This window comes from Papio anubis, chromosome 2 (genome assembly GCF_008728515.1).
Source record: "Papio anubis isolate 15944 chromosome 2, Panubis1.0, whole genome shotgun sequence".
In the NCBI taxonomy this organism is placed as follows: domain Eukaryota; kingdom Metazoa; phylum Chordata; class Mammalia; order Primates; family Cercopithecidae; genus Papio; species Papio anubis.
The window spans coordinates 107,972,141-107,995,109 of record NC_044977.1 but is presented as its reverse complement, the minus strand read 5'-3'; the positions used below and the strand labels follow the sequence as shown (position 1 = coordinate 107,995,109).

General features: G+C 34.5%; 1 protein-coding gene across 3 annotated transcripts in view; it reads left to right on the top strand.

Moving 5' to 3' along the window:
• ATP11B (ATPase phospholipid transporting 11B (putative)) overlaps positions 1-22,969 on the top strand; it is a 105,240-nt gene that overhangs the window by 62,759 nt on the left and 19,512 nt on the right. For all 3 annotated transcript variants that reach the window (XM_031663543.1, XM_031663545.1, XM_031663544.1), the window contains 7 exons: positions 591-736; positions 1,795-1,854; positions 3,430-3,557; positions 5,234-5,372; positions 15,682-15,747; positions 16,286-16,389; positions 17,598-17,763. In XM_031663543.1, coding sequence (XP_031519403.1) covers positions 591-736; positions 1,795-1,854; positions 3,430-3,557; positions 5,234-5,372; positions 15,682-15,747; positions 16,286-16,389; positions 17,598-17,763 — 809 coding nt within the window. The remainder of the gene's footprint in view (positions 1-590; positions 737-1,794; positions 1,855-3,429; positions 3,558-5,233; positions 5,373-15,681; positions 15,748-16,285; positions 16,390-17,597; positions 17,764-22,969) is intronic.

The window sequence follows — 22,969 nt, the reverse complement described above, 5'->3', positions numbered from 1 at the left end:
TCTTTTGAAACCTTAAGGAATATTGTAACCATTAAAAAAGTATTCATATTTGTCAGATGAAATGATGCACTGATTTCAGATGATACTGTACCTTTTAAAAAATTTATTTTAAATTCACATTTTCCTTTTAAAAAGCACACTTTGACTTATTCATGAAAGTGTTAAGCATGCTTATTTTGCTAATCTCAAATGACTCAATTTGAATATTTTTTATATTCATTGAAAATAGTGAAGTATTTAAGTATTTTACAGCATTCTGTCCGTCAGAAGTCTGTTACCCAGTACTTGTGCTAATTAGTGTAATATTGATGTTCCTGCTAAATCCTTAACTTTCACTAATACTTTTTATGTTGTATTTTATCTTTTTATATTCTAATTCTTTGGAAATTGGTGTTATGTGTCTGATAAATATCGTAGCTTTATATTAATTACATATTCAAGTAGAACAACCTTTTGGACATCTGTTGTATATAGAATTTAAAGTTCCTAAGTGCATGTTCAACTAATATAAATAAGATATTTGCAGATTTATCATGAAAATTACACTTACCAGTTACCAGTGAACACATCTTTTGTCCCTTTTATTATAGGAATCATGGGTAAAGAAGGAAGACAGGCTGCAAGAAACAGTGACTATGCAATAGCCAGATTTAAATTCCTCTCCAAATTGCTTTTTGTTCATGGTCATTTCTATTATATTAGAATAGCTACCCTTGTACAGTATTTTTTTTATAAGGTGAGTTTCATGTATTTAGAACCAATTATTGATACAGTAATATGAAGTTTCAATTTAAGGAATGTTGTAACTGTATACATTTTTCTTTAAAATAGTTTCAATAAGTAAAAATAACAGTATTTTGTCATGAATCTATTCTATACTGACGGAAAGCAAATCAGTGGTTGCCTGTGGCCCACGGGTTCCGTGCAAATTGGAACACAGTACATTTGGTATCTTTAAAGTTATTTTGTCCTGAACCAGCAATAAGTTTTAACACCAATATAATGGTTTCAAGTAGAGGTTTTTAGCCTTTTTTATGCCATGAATGACCCTTTAGTAGTCTAGTGAAATGTGTGAGCTCCTCAATATAGAGATTTTATGTGCATAAGGTAAAATACATAGGGTTACAAAGAAACAAATTATGTTGAAATACTGTCCTATCTTTGGGTCCTTTTGTATAAGGTGGGAGTCTGTAGAACCCACATTAAGAGTCCCTGTTACCGATATATTTAATAACACCAGAGTGTACTATGTTGCATATATTTCTATAATTGATAGCTACAATCCAGTGATAGAACATATGTAGATTGCATATTGCTCTAAGATGATGATGGCAGTTTTTTTCTAACTTATTTTTCTAGCTTTTACTTGTAATATGAGTATATTGAGATGGGAAGAAGTTTTGATAGTTTGATTTATTGTGTGTTTTAAACATTTTTGTGTTGTAAAGATATCATAGCCCTAAAGTTTAAGTAAGTCTTACTTATTGTACTATTATGAAAAGTATTGAGTAATAGTTTGAAGGTTGTAAATTCAAAATTATAGTATTGCTTGGCAATGAGAGGAGTCAAGGGTTTTTTCATTCTGATATCTGCACTGTTGCTTAGAATGTTTTTAGACATTTTTTGATAAAATGGGAATCCTGCATTCGTGTTATATATAGACAAGTCCTTATCCTTTACTTACCATACCAACTGAGATTGTTTTTGGATACTTTAAAGCCATTATTTTTATTTTTTATTTTGTCTTTTAGACCTAAATATTTTAATTATTTTCCATTTAATCTTATTTTTCAGAATGTGTGCTTTATCACACCCCAGTTTTTGTATCAGTTCTACTGTTTGTTTTCTCAACAAGTAAGTAAATAGAAACTTGTGTTTTGTGTTTTGTCCTTTTAGAGTAAGGTATTTATGTTCAGACTTTGATAGATGTTTGAAGGGACTTTTTTCATTTTTCTTAGTCCTGCAGGGAACCAGACAAAACTGTTTAGTATATTTAACCAGCATAATATTCATAATATTTATTTATTCTGGTTTTCAGTTTGAGGTGAGTGTTAATACCAAAATATAATTCTGGATGCTTTTAAAAATAGATAATAACCCTTAACAGCTTATGAGAGAATTTTGATAACTTATTTGTGATATTCCTGTAAAATCCAAATCAAGCCAGGCCAGATAACTTGGAGGTTCACCTCATTTTTATTTTGGTTTGAAATGTCTTGGATTTGGAAGGAGCAATAGTGATTTAGTCCAGGGATGACATACAGGTTTTATCTCAGAAACTCCCTTTAAATAATTGATGGGGCACCTAGAGTATATTGAAAAGGCTTCTAAAGCCGCAGGCTCAGAGGGAAAATGTAATTCGTTAGCAGTAGTTGTAATGGGCACAGGGTAGGTCTTTGTTTGCATGCATGTCACATACTTACCAGTCCTGATCTACTTTGTTTTAATTTCTAGAAAAGAAAAATGAAATCCACAGAAATTAAGTAACTTGCCTTGCTAACTTAATGACTAAACTATGACTTTGACCTACTGCTTCTGACTAATGTGGCAGGCACCCTTTTCACATACCATACTATACATCTCAAATTGATCAAGACATTAGTTCTAATTTATTGAAAAAAAAAAAGAGCTTTATTATCTTAGGTTTTTCATGAGTTTTTCCTATTCTTAATTGCTGTTTTATCCTGTTTACAACCTGTAACTCTAAATTCCAAATATTTGCTTGGGCATTGATTACCAGTAAAAGTTTGTTTACCTGAATGAACTAAAGAATGTGTTAAGACAATATGACAGGGAAAACTGACCTGTTTTGATTAGGTTTTCTGGAGAGTTTATAGTGTAATTTGGGAGGCAGTATTAATAACAATAAAAACAATATGTAAAGCATAGGCAGAGTGCTAAGTGATTAGTACCAACAGTGGTACCTGTGACTGTTTAGAGGAGCAGGATATTGTTAAGGACTTAAGCCATCGTGCAGAGTTTCATGGAAGAAGATAGTCTTGTTCAGTGCCTTAAAGGAAGGGTAGGATGTAGAAAGGGAGACAAAGCCATGAAAGGTAAACTATATGTGTTGCATGTGGAACAAGTAGTAAGATGCCTGGAATACATGGAGAAGAATTATATAAAATTACTTCACAGTGATCAAATTGTGGAGAATCTTGAAATGTTTATCTAACTCACTGTAATTCCAGAAGCACCTGACATAGCAAAATATTCCAGTTCGCACAAAGAGTATCAACCTGGGAACATTATATGTTTATGTCAATATTAAAAACAAATTAGAATTATTTAATTGGAGTTACTAAAATGGATTTTAGTATAAATTTTTAAAACTGTTTAATTTTGTTTTTAATATGCATAGTTGTGATATATGCATAATAGTAATGCATAATTCAGAATCTCAACATTCCTACCAATTTCTCTTTCTAGACGTTGTATGATAGCGTGTACCTGACTTTATACAATATTTGTTTTACTTCCCTACCTATTCTGATATATAGTCTTTTGGAACAGCATGTAGACCCTCATGTGTTACAAAATAAGCCTACTCTCTATCGGTAAGTATTTTCTGGTATTAAATGGCCTTCTCAGTTTTTTTAAGTAAAAAATAAGCAGATTTATTTATGTCTTGGTGATTAATGCTTTCCTAAGGAAAGTTCTTCAGTTGTGGTATGATTTACAGTTGTTGAATATCAGAGAAAAAAGGTTTCTTTCAAAGACAAAATTTGAATTAATTTTTCCAGTGTTTTTTAAGAATGAGCACTTTCATCCTGGGAAAGCACTGGGCAGTTGTGTAATTTGCACTTACTGTTGCAACCAGTAACATTCTATTTCATGTGCACAAAAGAAGTTATTCATAATTGATAATCTCTAGAATTCCTAAAAGTTAGTGTTTTTTCTACTGTTAGCAAAATTTATGTAATAATTAGTGCAAAATCCAGAGGTGAGGACATTAATTCCCACCCCAGATTCTCTGCTTTATTCCTGCTTCCCCAGAACCAAGTAATCACAGAGATGTGACTGGGACCTGTTCCTCAGTACCAGCTATGGTATTCGCCATAAGCTATTACAGAGGTAGCTATTGAAGTATCACTTATAGAGGCATCTCATTATCTAGATTTGGATTCATTGACTTTGATTCCTCAGGTTATCTAGGACAGGGCTTGACCTAAGATTGGCATAGATTGTTCTTCCCATAATAGCTATTATTAGAAGGGAAGTTAGGAGCTTCAGTGCTGAACCTAACTCAGATAACCTCACTAAAAAGAGACCGTTATGGCAGAATGACTGAATGTTAACAGAAGAATATAATAACAGATAAATCAACTTTTCAAAATTAAAGTGAAGTGTTATGCCTATATCATAATTCTTTTTTTCTTTTTTGAGACAGGATCTTGCTATGTCACCCAGGCTGGAGTGCAGTAGCAAGATCGTAGCTAACTGCAGCCTCAGTCTCCCAGGCTCAGGCAATCCTCCTGTCTTAACCTCTGGAGTAACTGGGATTACAGGCACACATCACCATGCCTGGCTAATTTTTAAAAATTTTTATTTATTAATTTTAGTAGAGACAAGGTTTTGCTGTGTTGCCCAGGCTGGTCTCAAACTCCTAGTCTCAGGTGACCCTCCTGCCTTGGCCTCCCAAAGTGTTGGGATTACAGGCATGAGCCACCGTGCCCAGCCTATCATATTTCTTTTTCTTTTTTTCCTTTTGAGACAGAGTCTCGCTCTGTCGCTAGGCTGAGTGCAGTGGCGTGATCTGGGCTCACTGCAACCTCTGCCTCCCGGGTTGAAGCGAGTCTCCTGCCTCAGCCTCCCAAGTAGTTGAGACTACAGGTGTGTGCCGCCCAACTAATTTTTGTATTTTTAGTAAAGATGGGATTTCACCATGTTGGCCAGGATGGTCTTGATCTCTTAACCTCGTGGTCCACCTGCCTTAACCTCCCAAAGTGCTGGGATTACAGGCATGAGCCATTGTGCCAAGTCTTCATATCTCTTTATCAAATGAAGAAATGTATTTGAATATATTATGTGAACTATAAGCTATTAAACAGATTTATGGTATTATAAGTAGTGGTTTGTAAATTTGGATTTACTTATTCTTTGTGCTAATATTTTCAAACAATTTTAAATTTAAAATACCTTGTTTTTTAATTATCAAATTATAGTAATTGTTTAGTAGGCAAATAATAAATGATCCCTAATGTGTTTCTTTTTCTCTTCTTCTTTTTAACAGAGACATTAGTAAAAACCGCCTCTTAAGTATTAAAACATTTCTTTATTGGACCATCCTGGGTTTCAGTCATGCCTTTATTTTCTTTTTTGGCTCCTATTTACTAATAAGGAAAGATACATCTCTGCTTGGAAATGGCCAGGTAAAGTATATAGTTTTTTTAAAGAATGGTTGTTAATATTTCATGGTTTTTTATAACTTTTGTCATAAAGTAAAATTTAAATTATAGAACTTCAAGTATTAAAATGCAAATATAAAAAGATTTAAATTTTTGGGGTTAAATAATAAAGTTTCATACAAATGAAAATTGACAGGCAATACAGTGTAATCTCAAAATGAAACTGAAGTTACTAGACAATTTTACTATTCAAAAATTAGCTCACACGGGGTATGTTATTGCCCCTGCATGCTGTTCACCTTAGTATTGTGTTTTATTGATAGCTGCCATTTATTTGGTACTTACTTTTGTGCTAAATACTTTATATGCTCTATCTCCATTAGTCCTCCCAATATTCTTATTAGACTGGTATTATTACTCCCATTTTTCAGATGAGAAATGAAGACTTAGTGTTTGTTTGCTTTTAATTGCATTGTTTTTTGCCTAGGAAATGCTACCATACTCTTCATTGCACACTCACAATTCTCAATAGATGTCATAACTTACTGTTTAATTTGGCCACTTTTCTGAAGTATGAAATTAGGGAAGAGTGCATTTTCGACAGTACACTGTTACACTGTGTTCTCATTGGAGTGCTCATGTTGGGAGACTCTTGGCAGAGCTAGACCTCTCTTCCAAGGCTTAGCTAAATGGATTAGGAAGAAAAGAAATGACAGCAGTTGTAGGGACTCTGGTGGACTGGAAATGGTTGTCACTTTTAGTTTCCCTTTTCCATTCCCACCACTTAAGTGTTGCAAAATACGTTTGGAGATACAGACATACAGAATTTGAAATTGGAACACTATAAAGTTTTACCTGCTCAACAGATCTTTATTGAAGACAAGCCTTTCCCAAGTACTATACTAGGCTCTGGTAAGTAACTTGGTCATGGAGCTTAGAATCTTGAAAAGGATACAGAAAATGAGCAAGTAAACTAATAACAAAATACACCGGTGTAATAAAGGAAATGGATTTCAAATGTAGAGGCCTTAACTCTGCAAAATCCCTTTATATTGTAGAATAGGGACATAAATATAATTGCCAGTTCACTTTTGAGGACATATTTAGACTGATGTGGATGAAAATATGAATCTTGTAGCATAAAGGTTACAGCACTTCCCAAATAATAACTACTTTTTGTTGAGTTTTTTTCTCTGTGCCTGGTACATTATGTGCATTTGCTCTTTAAACCATAACTCTGTATGAGAAAAATATCATTATTAATTTTGCATGTTAGAAAATTAACCTTAGAGAGGTTAAGAAACTTGCCTAAGTTCACACAGTAAGCAAATTACAGTAATAGAATTCAGACTCAGATCTATGTGACTTTAAAACCTACATGCTTAGTCATGATTCTCAATTCTTTTGAGAAACAACTGTTAACCTGGTGCCCTTCTGCACAGTCTTACCATCAGTGCAATTGCCATCAAATATATAGACATATGAATAAGTATGCACACTTCCACCTTAAATAGTGGAGTGAAAACCAGAGAAAATTAAGACGGGAGGAGAGTTAAGGAGGAGGAAATTTGGGTCTTCATCATTGGATGAAAAGGACATTAAAGATATCTTGTATTGCTAGTCACTACTTTTTTTAATTTTTAAAAGTAATAGGTACCCATTGTGATAAGTTTGAAGTTTGTAGGAAAAAGTATAAAGAAAATAAATCACCTGGTGGCCCTCTACCCAGATATTATTACTTTGTTATTTTTACATATTTGTTTCAATTCTTCCTTTTTGCTATTTTCATTAACCTCATAATTTGTATCCCTTCTTAACATTGTAGCCTAAGTGATTTTGTATGTTATTAAAAATGCTTCAAGAACATTTTTCATGATTACATAATACTCTATTACATTGTCATAATTTAAGTATTCCCTTAATTTGAGAATTTGTTTCTAATTTTTAGTAACTTTTTAAAATAAAATCTTGAACATTCTTTGTACAAAAGATAAAACCTTAGTGAAGGATAAATTGTTATTGGCCATTAGTATGAAAGCTTTTTTCTCTTTACTGTCTATTGAAATTAATCTGCCACTCCCTACCCCCAATACTAGGTACAGTAATAAAGAAGCACACGTTAGAATCAGAATTGGATTCATATCCTGGCATCTGTAGCTATCGTTTGAGTGATTTGGGATGAGTTAACCTCTCTCAGACTCAGTTTTCTCACCTGTAAAAAGGCACATAATCCTCACCTTATAGATTTGCTGTGAGGATTAAATGACATATTATTTGTAGAGCATTAAGCATAGTGGCTAGCATATAGAAGTATTCACTACATCTTAGCAGTGTTCATTGTTATTTTTACTATTAAATCATTATATTGAAAGATCCTGTCCTACTCAATACCACCCGGTCTAATTCTCCCAGAAACTCTCTCTTAACTGTGAAAATCACCTTGCTGGCTCTCAGAATGCGCCATGCTACTCTCTAATTCTAAGACATTGCTTATGTTCCCTCTCTAGAATGTTCATGCTTCCTTTTCCCCAAGACTCTCTCACCACCACCTGTTCTTCACAGTTGAGCCCACAGACCCCTTTCCTTTTGGTCCAGCTCCCTCTTATGTGTCCCTGTGCTAAAAATCCTTTTAGACATCTATCTAGACCGCATCTCATTGCTCAGCAGTATGTTGAATGCTTCCTGTTTTCTAAATATTGTTGTAGCATGAGATATCAGTAAACAATTGAGGGCCTAGAACAGACAAAGTTACTAGAGGGAAGTGCTGAGAGGAGTGACTAGAGGCAAAGATGAAGTCATTGCAAACAGGTGATCCTGGGAGAGGAGCAGGAGGAAGAGTTGCAATAGTTTGGGTTTAAGGGCAGAACGATTCAGAGAAAGTTAAGACTTTATCCCATTTTTTTTTTTTTTTTTTGTATTAGGGTGTAGCAATTTTATATTAATTTTCAACAAATACTTTTGAAGTATTCACTAGTTCTTAATTTCAGTTTAGCTTAGGAAAGAACTAGTCATTCTTCATGTATTTATCTCACATCTTTTTAACAGGCCTTTCTTTCCCTTAGTAAAGTATAAGTCTTGATCAGTTTTCTCTAAGAAGGCTCTTTACCTTCAGATCACTATAAAAAAGATACTCCTTTACTATCACTCCTTAATGAGTTGTCAGAGAACAAAAATATGTTAATAAGAAGGCTGAACTAGTGACTAATTTTTAGCTTTGTTTTTCTTCCTAAATAGTAGACGAGTTAAACTCTCACGGCTGGGCGTGGTGGCTCATGCCTGTAATCTCAGCACTTTGGGAGGCCGAGGCGGGCAGATCACCTGAGGTCAGGAGTTCAAGACCAACCTGACCAACATGGAGAAACCCCATCTCTCCTAAAAATACAAAATTAGCCGGGAGTGGTGACACATGCCTGTAATCCCAGCTACCAGGGAGGCTGAGGCAGAAGAATCACTTGAACCTGGGAGACGGAGGTTGCTGTGAGCCGAGATCGGGCCACTGCACTCCAGCCTGGGCAAAAAGAGCGAAACTCCATCTCAAAAGAAAAAAAACAAACTCTCACATAAAATTTGCCTAGCCCTTATCCAAGCTTAAAGTAGTCACAGTATTTAAATATAAGTATTAGTTAAAAAGTGGGACTTGTCTTAACAATACAGTAGTATCATCTTACCATGGACATTTGTCAAGAAGTCATAGATTAGTAATTTATTGACTATATTGAGTAATCTTTTTATTTTTTAAAGTTAAAAATAAGCTTAAGATTTCTTGTTTTAGTTTTTTATTTATTTATTTATTTACATGATTAAGTTCTTTAGTGGTGATTTCTGAGATTTTGGTGCACCCATCACCCAAGCAGTGTACATTGTACCCAGTGTGTAATATTTTATTCCTTATCCCCTCCCACCCTTTTCCCCGAGCCCCGAAAGTTCATTGTCTCATTCATATGCCTTTGCGTCCCCATAGCTTAGCTTCCACTTAACGAGTGAGAACACAAGATGTTTGGTCTTCTATTCCTGAGTTACTTCACTTAGAATAATGGTCTCCAATTCCATCCAGATTCCTGCGAATGCCATGATTTCATTCCTTTTTATGACTGAGTAGTATTCCATGGTATATACATATACCATATTTTCTTTATCCACTCCTTAACCAATGGCCAGTTGGGCTGGTTCCCTATTTTTGCAGTTGCAAATTGTGCTGCTATAAACATGGGGATGCAAATATCTTTTTTGTATAATGACTTCTTTTCCTCTGGGTAGATAGAGGGCGTGGGATTGCTGGATGAAATAGTAGTTCTACTTTCAGTTCTTTAAGGAATCTCCACACTTTTTTCCATAGTGGTTATACTAGTTTATATTCCCACCAACAGTGTAAAAGTGTTCCCTTTTCACCACGTCCACACCAACATCTATTATTTTTCTATTTTTTTATTATGACCATTCTTGCAGGAGTAAGGTGGTATCACATTGTGGTTTTGATTTGGATTTCCCAGATAGTGATGTTGAGCATTTTCTCATGTTCCTTGGTCATTCGTATATCTTCTTTTGAGAATTGTCCATTCATGTCCTTAGGCCCCTTTTTGATGAGATTGTCTTTTTCTTGCTGATCCTTTTGAGTTGCCTGTAGATTCTGGATATCAGTCCTTTGTCAGAAGTATAGATTGCGAAGATTTTCTCCCACTCTGCTTGTCTGTTTACTCTGCTGATTATTTCTTTAGCAGTGCAGAAGCTTTTTAGGTTAATTAAGTCCCATCTATTTATCTTTGTTTTTGTGAGCCCAAGACTTTAAATTCTGTCTGTAATCTGGGTCAACTTTTTTGTAATTGTTTTTAAACAGGGCTTCTATAGAATACTATAGGTTTATGTTTGATAGTGGTAGATTTTTACTGCCCTGCTACCTTAAATTTTTAAGTAAATTTACTATTAAAGAAATGTACAATCATCATTTCTTACAATTTTGAAAAAGGTAAAATTATGTTATAAAATACTTATAAGAGATTTTGATGTAACTTTAAAAATTTTAAGTCCCTCCAAAATATACCATTTAGAAAAACTTAAATCATTTTTAAAACAGCTTTATTAAGGTATAATTGACATATAATAAACTACACATATTTAAAATGTACAATTTGATAGTTCTTTTTACCATCTTCACCATTTTTAAATGTACAGTTCAGTAGTGTTAAGAATATTCACAGTGTTGTGCAGCAGCTCTCCAGAACTGTTTCATCTTGCAAAACTTAAACTCTATACTCATTAAATAACTTCTCAATTTTTTTCTCCCCCAACCAACCCCTGGCAACCACCATTCTATTTATCTGTTTCTATGAACTTTGACTACCTATGAAATCATTTTTTAAAACTAAATAATTGTTACAGCTCTTTTAGAACTCTTTTAGGTTTTTACCAGAAAACCTCACATGCTATTAAAAAAATAAAGCTAAATAATTTGGAGGTTAATACCAATGAAACGTGTTTATTAAATATACTGTAAATGAGAGGGGTAACTAAGGACTGTTTCTTTTTTTTCTTTTTTTTTCTTTTTTTTTTGAAGAATTTATCTTTTATTTTGTTGACCCCTACAGAATAAGTCATCTTAGTATATAACTTACTTACTCTAACAATGTTGCTGTTGTACAAAATATTTTTGGAAGTAGCTTAAGTTGTCTTTCTGTGATCTTAGCAAGGAAACTTCCTCAGGAAAGAAGCTATTTAGAATTATAAAAAAGATACTAATTAAGATATTATAGATAAGAAAGTGATGGGGAAAGGTGAGAAAAACAATTCAGATTAAGAGAGTTCACCACCAGTTAGAAGAGACTTCTACAGAATGCAATGGAAAAAGCCTCATGGCTGCCTTAAGAGTATATTAAATGAGTAAGAATATTACAATTAAGAAACAAGAAGGAGGGAATTGTCATATGGTGAGAGCGGAAAACTAGGTTGATACAGGAAAGAAAATACCAGAATAGTTCAGAGGTAGCTGAGTTCCCATCGTAGTATTTCATGTCATTGTTTCCCTGGCTTCAGGAGAAAAAGACAGTAAAGACAAAAAGAATTCTTTTTTAACTTAGGGACCCAAACACTAAATCTATTCCATTTCTTCTCAACTACGAACTGCTCTTTAAAATGAAATCCTGCCCAAATAAGAGGTTTCTTTTGTCTGTTTTACTAAAGTGTACAGGAATTCAAAGGAAAGCATCTATTAATGATTTTTCTTCTCTTTATGGAAGTGTACCCAGTTTGAGAAATTAAAAGAATTAAAATTCAAAAAATATAGGATTTTAAGAAAAAGTAGAAAACTATCAAAGTATGTAAATTCCACTTTGGGCTGGGCATGGTAGCTCATGCCTGTAATCCCAGCACTTTGGGAAGCTGAGGTAAAACGATCACTTGATCCCAGCCTGGGCAACATAGCAAGATCCCATCTCTGATTTTAAAAAAAAATCCAATTTGACTTCTCCAGTAGAGATTTTGATTGTCAGACCATCAGCACAATTCCAAAAAAAATCATATACTATATCACATTAAAAATTAAATGGAAAACAATGATTAAGGAAGAGAATGTAATTCTTCACCCCTTCATTACCTTCTAGACCATTAAGCATTTAAACCAGATTAGCTGGGGGTAAATAATTAGCAATACAAAGTAGACTGAGGACATGAAATTTCAGGTTGTAATTTTGAAAGAAAAATAAACCTTTGTTTAGTATTTACTACTATTTTCTCTTGAATTTTTAATGATTTCTCTCCTTATTTCCTATCTTTAATTAATTTTTTTTCATACTGTACATTATCATCAACTGTTGAAACCTGATCAAATGGTAAGAGCTCTGTTAAGACAAGAAATACATACTATCTTGTATCTGTATTCCACAGAGAATGCTATATCCTTTATTTCAATTCAAATGATTTACTGTGATTACCAGTCAGGTCACTCAAGAATGCATATAACTTAATTCCTAGAGGTAGATACAGATTTTTTAATAAAAGGTTATATGGTAAAAAAGATCTTTGTCTAGTTCTTTATAGAATTCCCCTATATGTTCATCTATTCATGAGACCAAAATTTAAGCACCAACAGTATTCCAGGCACTTTATTAAGTATTAGATATAGCTATACCTTAGAAGAGAACAGAAAACGTTATCTTGCTTCTTACGATGTCATCCAAATGTCCCTACAGAGGCAAAATCACCCACACTTGAGACCCACCGCTCTAAATGGAGCAGTGGCCTAGGACATAGTTCTAGGCCATCAGATCTTCATCAGTGCACTGGGTACACTCATTCTTCTCATCTAAGAAGTGATCTAGAAACCAAGCAGAGTGGGAAAGAAAGTATTTTGAGCATCTGTCTCTTCTGAGCAGGGACAGATCCAGGTTTAGTAGAATCTAAACATTTTCACAGGCCCTCTTTAAGAAAAAAATTTAAAAAAACATACAACTATGAACTTAAGTATATATGCAGATGACTATGAGTGACAAATATGTCTCATTTATCCCAAACCAAATGTAAGCTCTTTTTTTTTTCTTGAGACAGAGTTTTGCTCTGTTGCCCAGGCTGGAGTGCAATGGCGCTATCTCAGCTCACCGCAACTTGTGCCTCCCAGGTTCAAGTGATTCTCCTGCCTCAGCCTCTCCCCAGTAGCTGGGATTGCAGGCATGGGCCACCATGCCTTGCTAATTTTGTGTTTTTAGTAGAGACAGGGTTTCTCCATGTTGGTAAGGCTGGTCACAAACTCGTAACCTCAAGTGATCCGCCCTCCTCGGCCTCCAAGTGCTGGGATTCCAGGTGTGAGCCACTGCGTCCGGCCTATAAGCTCATCTTTAGCCAAATCTCCAAAATGCCCTTTGCCACTCACATTATCACCTACCAGCTCAAGGGCAAATCAGAATGGAAAGAGACAGCAGTCGTAACCAGTTGATTACAATTGAAATACATTACTTTGTATAATTTTACCCACAAAAAACTATGGGAATGTTTTCGTGTAGCTTCTTCTAGGGCCTTGAATGGGGCCTATGCAAGAGGAAGCCCTAAATTCTCCTCTAAGGAAAATACCATGTAACATGCCCCAGTCTAGGACCAGTAAAACCAGATACTGAAGGATAGACGTTCCTTACCACTTCCAGGCCCAGGTTCCCTGGTTGCATCAAAGTATCTCTCCCAGCTGGGCACAGTGGCTGATACTTATAGTCCTAGCATGTTGGGAGGCCAAAGCAGGTGGATCTCTTGAGCCCAGGAGTCCAAGATCAGCCTGGGCAACATGGTGAAAGCCTGTCTCTATAAAAAATACAAAAAAAAATTAGCTAAGTGTGATGGTGTGCACCTCTAGTCCCAGCCACTTGGGAGGCTGAGGTGGGAGGATTGCTTGAGTCCAGGAGGTGGAGGTTGCAATGAGCCAAGATCATGTCACTGCACTCCAGCCTGGGTGACAGATCAAGACTCTGACTCAAAAAAAAAAAAGTATCTGTGTCCATACCTGTGAAAGAGGAGAATAACACTCCTCCTCAGAGAGCTAAGTTGAGACCCACTGATCAGTATTTCTGGGTCATTTCTAGAGATGATAAAAGCAGACAGATGACCACAGGTTCAATATGACTTTTGATTCTCCTCTTGGCAAATACATTCCTCAAAAGCTGTCAAAGGAATATTAATTGATGTTTCATTGTTGATAATCATAACTATTATTTACCGACTGCCTTTTGTATACCAGGTACTCCATTCTTTTTGTATACCCCGATTGAAAACTTACAGAAAACTGAGATTTATCCTTACTTTACAAATGAAGAAAGTGAGATATAGAGAGGTTAAGTAATTTGTTAAGTAAATGATAATTGTTAGAAATCTATAATAAAAAGCCTTTTTAATAATTTTTTTGAACCAGTGTTAAGATAATGATTGTTAGGTTTTGAAGGGAAGGTGAGAGTTAAAGAAAGACACAGAAAGAGGGCAGCTCAAGAGCAAATGCAAGCTTTTTGTCCAGCATAAAACCTACAGAAGTGGGGGACCAGCCTAATGCCAGAGCCCATCAGCTGCTTACAGGCTGTGGGTACTTACAGGTATGGGCGGGAGGGGTCTGGGCAGTATGGCCCACTGTCCGGCAGGATATTGATAAGATGTTCCCATGATGAGGTGGTTCTGGCCCTTGTTCTGGTGGGATGTCTTCGTGGTGTTCCTTGGACCTTTATCCAGCAAGATATGATAAGGATCTTTCTTTCTTTTTTTTTTTTTTTTTAAGTTGGAGTCGCTCTCATTGCCCAGGCTGGAGTGCAACGGTAAAATCTCAGCTCACTGCAACCTCCACCTCCCGGGTTCAAGCAATTCTCTTGCCTCATCCTCCAGAGTAGCTGGGATTACAGGCACCCGCCACTGTGCCCAGCTAATTTTTTGTATTTTTAGTAGAGATGGGGTTTCACAGTGTTGGCCAGGCTGGTCTCAAACTCTTGACCTCAGGCGATCCACCCGCCTCAGCCTCCCAAAGTGCTGGGATTACAGACGTGAGCCACCGCACCTGGCGTGATAACGATCTTTCTATAGTGGTCAGGTGGTGGTAGGCAGGATGTTTCCCAGGTCCCGAACCCCTGTGAAATGTTGACTTTGACCACGGTCTGCAAAATAGCAGGGAGCTTACAAAACGGTGCAGTTTGGACTAACAACGATTACTTTGTAAACTAAATTATTAAACTTCTGGTTGTATTCTTATTTGTAGAGATAAAATCCTGAAGCTGTTTTTGGGTTCTGCATGTTTAATACCTTAATAAGTTTTGGCTTAAAGCCTGGGGGAATACTTTCTGACTGGCAATAACAGAATTTTTACATGGAATCCTTTGAGGAATAATTCCATGATCCATTATCCTTCCTTTCAGATACAGGTTGTAAGTGTAAATTTCTTTCCTCCTGCTGTACTGTACTGTATCCAAAAATACTGTGGCAGGTGCTCTGCTGTGACATCTGGTTGGAAAGGTTTCTGAAAATACTTGTGATTGAAAAGGATTTTGTTACCATTTTTAGTGTGCGACAGCAATAAAGCAGACCCTAATGACTACATTATTCTAACTAAAAATAGTCTGGGCCACACCATTCTAAACCTGTCTTTGGGTTTCCAGTCTGATAATGATATCTAAAAGATCATTGTGTGTAATAATAACACATGTAAATAATGCTTTATGCTGTTTCTTCTCATACTCTTAACTTTATGAGTATAGTCACCAGTTTCAAATGTACGTGACTTAAAAAATTCAAGGGATTTTTAGTAGAGAATTAGACGACTTTTTACCTGACATTTTATTTAACATTATGTTAACACATAATGTAATAGTGTATTCTTTCTGTTTAGATGTTTGGAAACTGGACATTTGGCACTTTGGTCTTCACAGTCATGGTTATTACAGTCACAGTAAAGGTATGGTACTGAAATTAGAAATGTGGACACATTTTGCAACTGTTTACATAATTAGTTAATTTTCTTCATTTCTTTAGCCATAGATACTTTTCCTTTTTCCATTTTCAAAATCGATTAATTTCACTGATTACTATTTTAATAATTCACTTAAATTTTTGTCAAAAGTTATTTTTAAAGTTTATCTTAGGAAGCCTCAACTGATTTTTATGATCACATTTTAAAAAATCTCTAAAATTTTGCTTCTCTGTGTATAGTGCCAGACAGCGTAATTTGTTTTAGGCCATGGAGTTGAAAATAGAGTAATCACGTGAAATTTGAATGCTGCTTCCTCAAAGAAGAAAAATATTATAAACTTGAAATTATTTCATTTTATACTAGGACCTTTTCATTCATATTTATCTCTGAGGGATTTTGAGGGATTATATCTGTCTTCTGAGGGACTTTTAGATATTTATGTTTATTCTTGAGTTTTATCTGAAAAGTTAAGGTAAAGCTTTATTTGTTTATATTTCTAAGGATATAAAAACTTTTTTTTTAGATGGCTCTGGAAACCCATTTTTGGACTTGGATCAACCATCTCGTTACCTGGGGATCTATTATATTTTATTTTGTGTTTTCCTTGTTTTATGGAGGGATTCTCTGGTGAGTGAATATGTTGTATTTTAAATGGATTGCTTTGACATAATAAACCTTTATTGTGATAGGTTACATTATGAACATATTCTGCTCATAACAGATTTGAGACTCCTGGTAAGTTTACTTCTTTCAGTTGATCTTACTGATATGGAGAGGAAAAAACTAACATTTATTGAATATCTACAATTTTTCTAGATTTTCTATGTAAGATATTATATTGATTCATCACAATCATTATCCCTGTTTTTTTCTGTGTAGAAACTAGCCTCAGGGTCACAAAGACAAAAAAGTAGCAAAGCTACGATTTAAACCCCAGTTGTCTTATTTCACAATTAATTTTCTTTACACTAGTTATATTATGTATTAATGTATTATGTATTAATATATACAATAAAGTAAGTCACACAGAACAATTAAATATTAATCATTCACTTTTCTCACAAAAGTAAGTAGTATGCATCATCTTCATTGATAGAATCAGATACTCAACTGGCTACCCTGAGAGATTAAAAATTAATGTTTCTCCTAAGATTCTTTGGTAAGTGATGGATAACTGAAGGCTCTCTTTTGGAGAATTTATATTACATTTGCCTGCTATGTCTTTGATTCATCTATCAGACAAAAAAACTTCTGAAGGTAGGTAGGCCAAAAAAATTTGGATTAGCTAAACATTAGCTTCTAGTTAGGATCATAAAAGGATATTATGAATGTTTCTATATTTCACCATATTCTTTTGAGGTAGTATATACAAAAACCCAAAAAGAATATCTTTATAACACCTACTACTATGTAAAACTAGTATTTGTGAGTACATTAATTTTAAAATATGTTTTTGAAGAAGAGCTTCTGAATAAAGCTTTCATTCTAAGATTTGGATAATCAGTCTTCTCAGATATTTTGTTACACCCTTTTTCTTGCTTTGCTTGGTCCCTTAAGTCTGTATTAGTACATTATTCTTCTGATACGCTACCACTAAGATAGGGTTATCTGGTCAACTGCTTGCCATTTTCCTAATAAAAACTATAGTTGTTTTATTTTTAACAATTAAAGCTTATCTTGTTTTGTTAGTAGTTCAGTTAATTAAGTTACACCGATTTCAGTTTTGAACATTTTCTTGGAGTACTTGTTACGTTCAACTGTAGTGTCTTTATATGATGTCCTGATTTAGGTCTTTCAGTTTCCACTTTTATTAAGCACATTGTCTTTCTTTGCAGGCCATTTTTGGGCTCCCAGAATATGTACTTTGTGTTTATTCAGCTCCTATCAAGTGGTTCTGCTTGGTTTGCCATAATCCTCATGGTTGTTACATGTCTATTTCTTGATATCATAAAGAAGGTATTTGACCGACACCTCTACCCTACAAGTACTGAAAAGGCACAGGTAACCACTTTTTGTAATAAATTCATTATCTTTTTAGTTAGGGATCTTTAATGATGAATAGCTGTCATAATTTGCTTATGTCAGAAAATAGGAAATTAGCCATTCCTGTTTCAAGTATTTTGTAACATAAACATTGTTCAATGTGATATTTTTAAAGTTATTTCTTACTATTTCTATTAATTTTATGACTACTGATAAATTATTTTTTAATTACATTGTGTTAATAAAACTTGATGTTTTTAGATATGAAACTATCAAGTTATATCCAGATAATAGTAAATATTTTTAAAGTAATATCACAACATTCTATCATATATATATATAATGAAGATCTATAGCCATGTCTTTAGAAACATAATAATTTGAGGAATTTTTCTTTTTTTTTTTTCCGAGATGGAGTCTTGCCCTCACCCAGCCTGGAGTGTAGTGGCACGATCTTGGATCACTGCAACCTCTGCCTCCTGGGTTCAAGCAGTTCTCCTGCCTCAGCCTCACGAGTAGCTGGGATTACAGGCACTTGCCTCCACACCTGGCTATTTTTTGTATTTTTAGTAGAGACGGGGTTTCACCATTTTGGCTAGACTGGTCTCGATCTCCTGACCTCGTGATCCTCCTGCCTCGGCCTCCCAAAGCACTGGGATTACAGGTGTGAGCTACTGCACCTGGCTGAGTAATATTTTTTCTGATCATATTATTTTCACCAAAAAAGTATGAAATGAGGTCTTTAACCTCAATAATTTGTACAGAATAGAATTTTTAAAAACATATTATCTCACTAAACATTTATTAATAAATATTAAACTACAGCAAATATTAGCAGTATGTTACATAGTGCTTAAGAATCTTAGGGGCCGGATAGATCTCAGTTCAAATCCCAGGTCTTCCATTTGGTATCTCTGTGACTTTAAATCTCAGTTTCCTCATTGGTAAAATTATGATAGAAATATCTTTTGTATTACCTTTCTAGTGAAGATTAAATGAAAAAATTTCCAAATACATAGTAGATGCTCAAAAATTGTAGCTATGTAGTTGAATGTGCCTCTTTTATATATTTAACTAGTACCTGAGCTAGAAATCTCTCAATTTGTCCTTTTAACTATATTGTAGTATTAGATAAATACTCTCAAAATATATTCTAGCCAACTCTTATGCCCTGAGTTTATTAATCATTTAGTTCTTCCCAGGTTGAGATTTTTTAAACACGCTTGTAACATGCCAGATGAATTTTGGAAATTTAGTTGTATATTCATCCTACAAATAGAAAAACTACTTCCTAAACATTTAGTGATGTAAGTTAGGCTTCCTGACCAGTGCATTAGTTTTAATTTCAGTTGGTCATGTCCACAACATTTCTTTAGCATTTGTTTGCTTCAATAACCAAATCCTAGCCAGTATACACATTCACACCATTGAGACAGCATAGGCTTGTGAAGCCTGACAAACTTGAATTCAGATACTGTTTCAACAGTTCATATGTATGTCCTTGATCAAGCACTTCATAAGCCTCAGTTTCCTCCTCTATAAAATCAGATAAATAATTACTACTTTACATGGTTGTTAGAGATAATGAGTATGAAGTGCCTCACACTGAGCCTGTATATAGTTGATCCTCAGTAAAACAGTTATCATTGTAAGTAAAATGAGGATGAGAATGTTACCCTGTTATACTGATCTCCAACTGGGGCTAAAAAAATTTGCATAATCTGATTCCTCTATCTGTCCATGCATATATATTTATATCAGTGTGGACAGACTTTTCCACTCTGCAACATATTACTTAAACATATATCAGAAAGTTTGCCTAGCTTACTATTCCTAATCTTCTGGAAAAAAAAATTTACAATAAAAGAGTACTATTTTTAAGGCTTTGTTCATTATACTTACTCTAGATCTTTATGGAGAATACTTTGTCTCCCTGTTTTGACCTAAATATAGTTATATTTCACCAAAATATATGGATGGCATTGTTTTAAAGACTTAATTCTTGAGGCTGGGTGCAGTGGCTTACACCTGTAATTCCAGCACTTTGGGAGGCCGAGGCAGGTGGATGGCTTGAGCTCAGGAATTTGAGACCAGCCTGGCCAACATGGCGAAAGCCTAGGTCTCTACTAAAAATTAAAAAAATAGGCCGGGCACGGTGGCTTACACTTGTAATCCCAGCACTTTGGGAGGCTGAGGCAGGTGGATCACGAGGTCAGGAGATGGAGACCATCCTGGCCAACATGGTGAAACACAGTCTCTACTAAAAATACATAAAAATTAGCCGGATGTGGTGGCGGGCACCTGTAGTCCCAGCTACTTGGGAGGAGAATTGTTTGAACCTGGGAGGTGGAGGTTGCAGTGAGCTGAGATGGCGCCACTGCACTCCAGCCTGGGCAACAGAGTGAGACTCCGTCTCAAAAAATAATAATAAATAAAAATTAAAAAACATAAATTAGCCAGGCATGGTAGCACACTCCTGTAGTCCCAGCTACTCAGGAGGCTAAGGCACAAGAATCTCTTGAATCTGGGAGGCAGAGGTTGCAGTGAGCCAAGATTGCGCCACTGCACTCCACCTTAGGCAACAAAGTGAGACTCCGTCTCACAAAAAAATATATACTTAATTCTTTATAAGAGTAAATATAGGTTCAGTATCCTTTATCCAAACTGCTTGTTTCAGATTTCAGATTGTTTAAAGAGTACTTGCATTATACTTATTGATTCAGCATCCTTAATACAAAATCTGAAATGCTTCAATTAGCATTTTCTTTGAGCATCATGTCTACACTCAGAAAGTTTCAGATTTTGGATTTTGAGATTGGAGATACTCAACCAGATTTAATTTGATGTTGCCCATTTTTTTATCTTGCCTTAATTTGTATTGTAAATACATCAGATTTATTTATATGTATCCTTAGAAATTCTACTTTAGGCAGAGCATTTGCAAACTTACACGTGTTCATAGAGGTTTCTTAATAATATAAAAGGTGATAATATTAGTTCTTGTTACCTTTCCAGTAGCCTCTTTTTAAAGTAATACGTAGGAAATATTTGGACTACCTTAAGGTAGGCCGTTAGACAAGATGAAAGTTAAAAGTGCTTATACATATTTTGGTTCTTTCACTATAAAGCTAAAATTGGTTTAGTCTATTTGATTAAAAATGGAATGTACAGTGGATCAATCATTTTATCTATGTATAAAAGCTAGTATGGTCTTCCTTCTTGGCTCACTAAATTTACTTCTAAATGACTTAACTGGATGTTCTAGGTGGTCTAATCCAAGAAGGAAATCTCTGCTTCTACTCAGGGATCTTCTAGCCTGCTGGGGTTGGTGTATTTTTTCCTTTCCTTTTTTTTTTTTTTTTTTTTTGCTGAAACAGTATATGGTCATTGAAATCCTGTATGTAACATTATTCCTTTGTTATGGTCAGTAATCATTATTTTAGCTTTATATCATTCCTGATTTCAAATGATGGAGAAATGGCTAGAAAACTGTCAGCTACTTCATTGTTTACCAAAAGTAGCAAGAAAAATCGTATCAAAGGAAGAGCTGTCAGCATGTTTTCTGAGCCTTGTTTTTCTCCAGAATAACAATGTGGTGTTAAGAGTGAATAATAAATTCTTTTGATGGCACAGCCAACAACCCTACAAATGTTAGTCATGTATGTGTATCACGTATGATATTTATTCCTCCTGTAGGAACAGATGTATTTACAAAGCGTGTCCTGTGTCTGTCTCTTAGGTGATGAATACAGCTCACTGACTTGTTGTGTGTCCATCCCTTTTCTGTCCACTTATAGATGTACTCCAACACAGTTGCTTTAAGTGACGAGTTCATCGCACTGCAGCCATTGTCGAGGGCAAGGAATCAGCTGAGCAAACTTAGGTAGAGTAGGAGGAGTAGAACCTCATTAACTCTTCTGCATGCTAAAGGTCAATTAAACAATATCAAAAGATGGGCAGAGGCATGAATAAAGAGTGGGGCATTTTTGTTAGCATGGCCCTGTCTCTGGCTAATTTGACCTTTATTAACATATACGTTAAAACCTAAAAAAAAAAAAAAAAAATCCATTTCTTCTTTGAGAAGAAAATTCAGATAAAAATTCAACATGATCACAGAACAGAGCTCTATACCTTGTTAATATATATTTACACCTTAACTATCTTTTCTAGTACAACTCTAATGCTTCTGCTTGTCATGTTATTCATATTTATGAATGCTCCTGCATGTTGAGTAATTAAAGCTACATATTTGGAAGTGAGAGTTGCCCATTTTTTTATCTTGCCTTAATTTGTATTGTAAATACATGTGCATATTTATGTTTGTATACTGTAATGGCTGCTGAAGCATTTCATATCCTGGCTACTATTTAGTGCATCTATAAATTGAACAATGTGTGTGTATGTCTTATCTTTATCTCCACAGACAGATGCATTCTGTCAGTTTGTACAAAAAATAATAATATAGAGATGTCTTTTGATAGAAAGGGATGAAAGCTTAAATTCTAGGATTTTTTATATTAAGATACTAAAACTATGTATTAAGTATGGTTTGAAGGGGAAAAGTAATATAACTTATTATTTTTCTTTTTAGAAATTGGCACTTTTCCATTTCTTGCTCTATTGGTTTCTTACAGATTCTTAATCGTGTATTTTTTAAAATTCTTTTTTATTCTCAAGGTTTCTAATCTTTATGTTCATTTGAATTTTAAATTCTTTTTTATTCTCAAGGTTTCTAATCTTTCTGTGTTTTTCTGATCAAATGAATGGCTTTTACAAAGCACCACTTAAATCACCTTTTATAAAACTCCGTAAGTTCATAATATTGAGCCATTTAAAGATTTATTAAACCTTTCAGGTTATTATTAACTTCAACTTTAAAAAATATTCTATTTCAAATTACAAATGGTGTAATAATTACAGATGAGTACACAAATGGGTGTTTAAGTGATAGTCAACTAAATTTTATATTTAAAATGACAACTAAATTAAAACAAAGATTTACCTTCACTTTTGGCTCAGCCAAATAGGTGTATCACAATTTTATCAGTAGGTGACTTTAAAAACAGTGGCTTTCTATCACATATTTAGCATCTAATTATTTAACTCTAAAGCAGAAGGAGAGCTCATTATTTAAAAGCACACTCTGGCCAACTGTTTTTTGTCATATAAAGATAACTTTTATATTGTGAATAATCATATTTTTATGAAATCATATTTTCACATA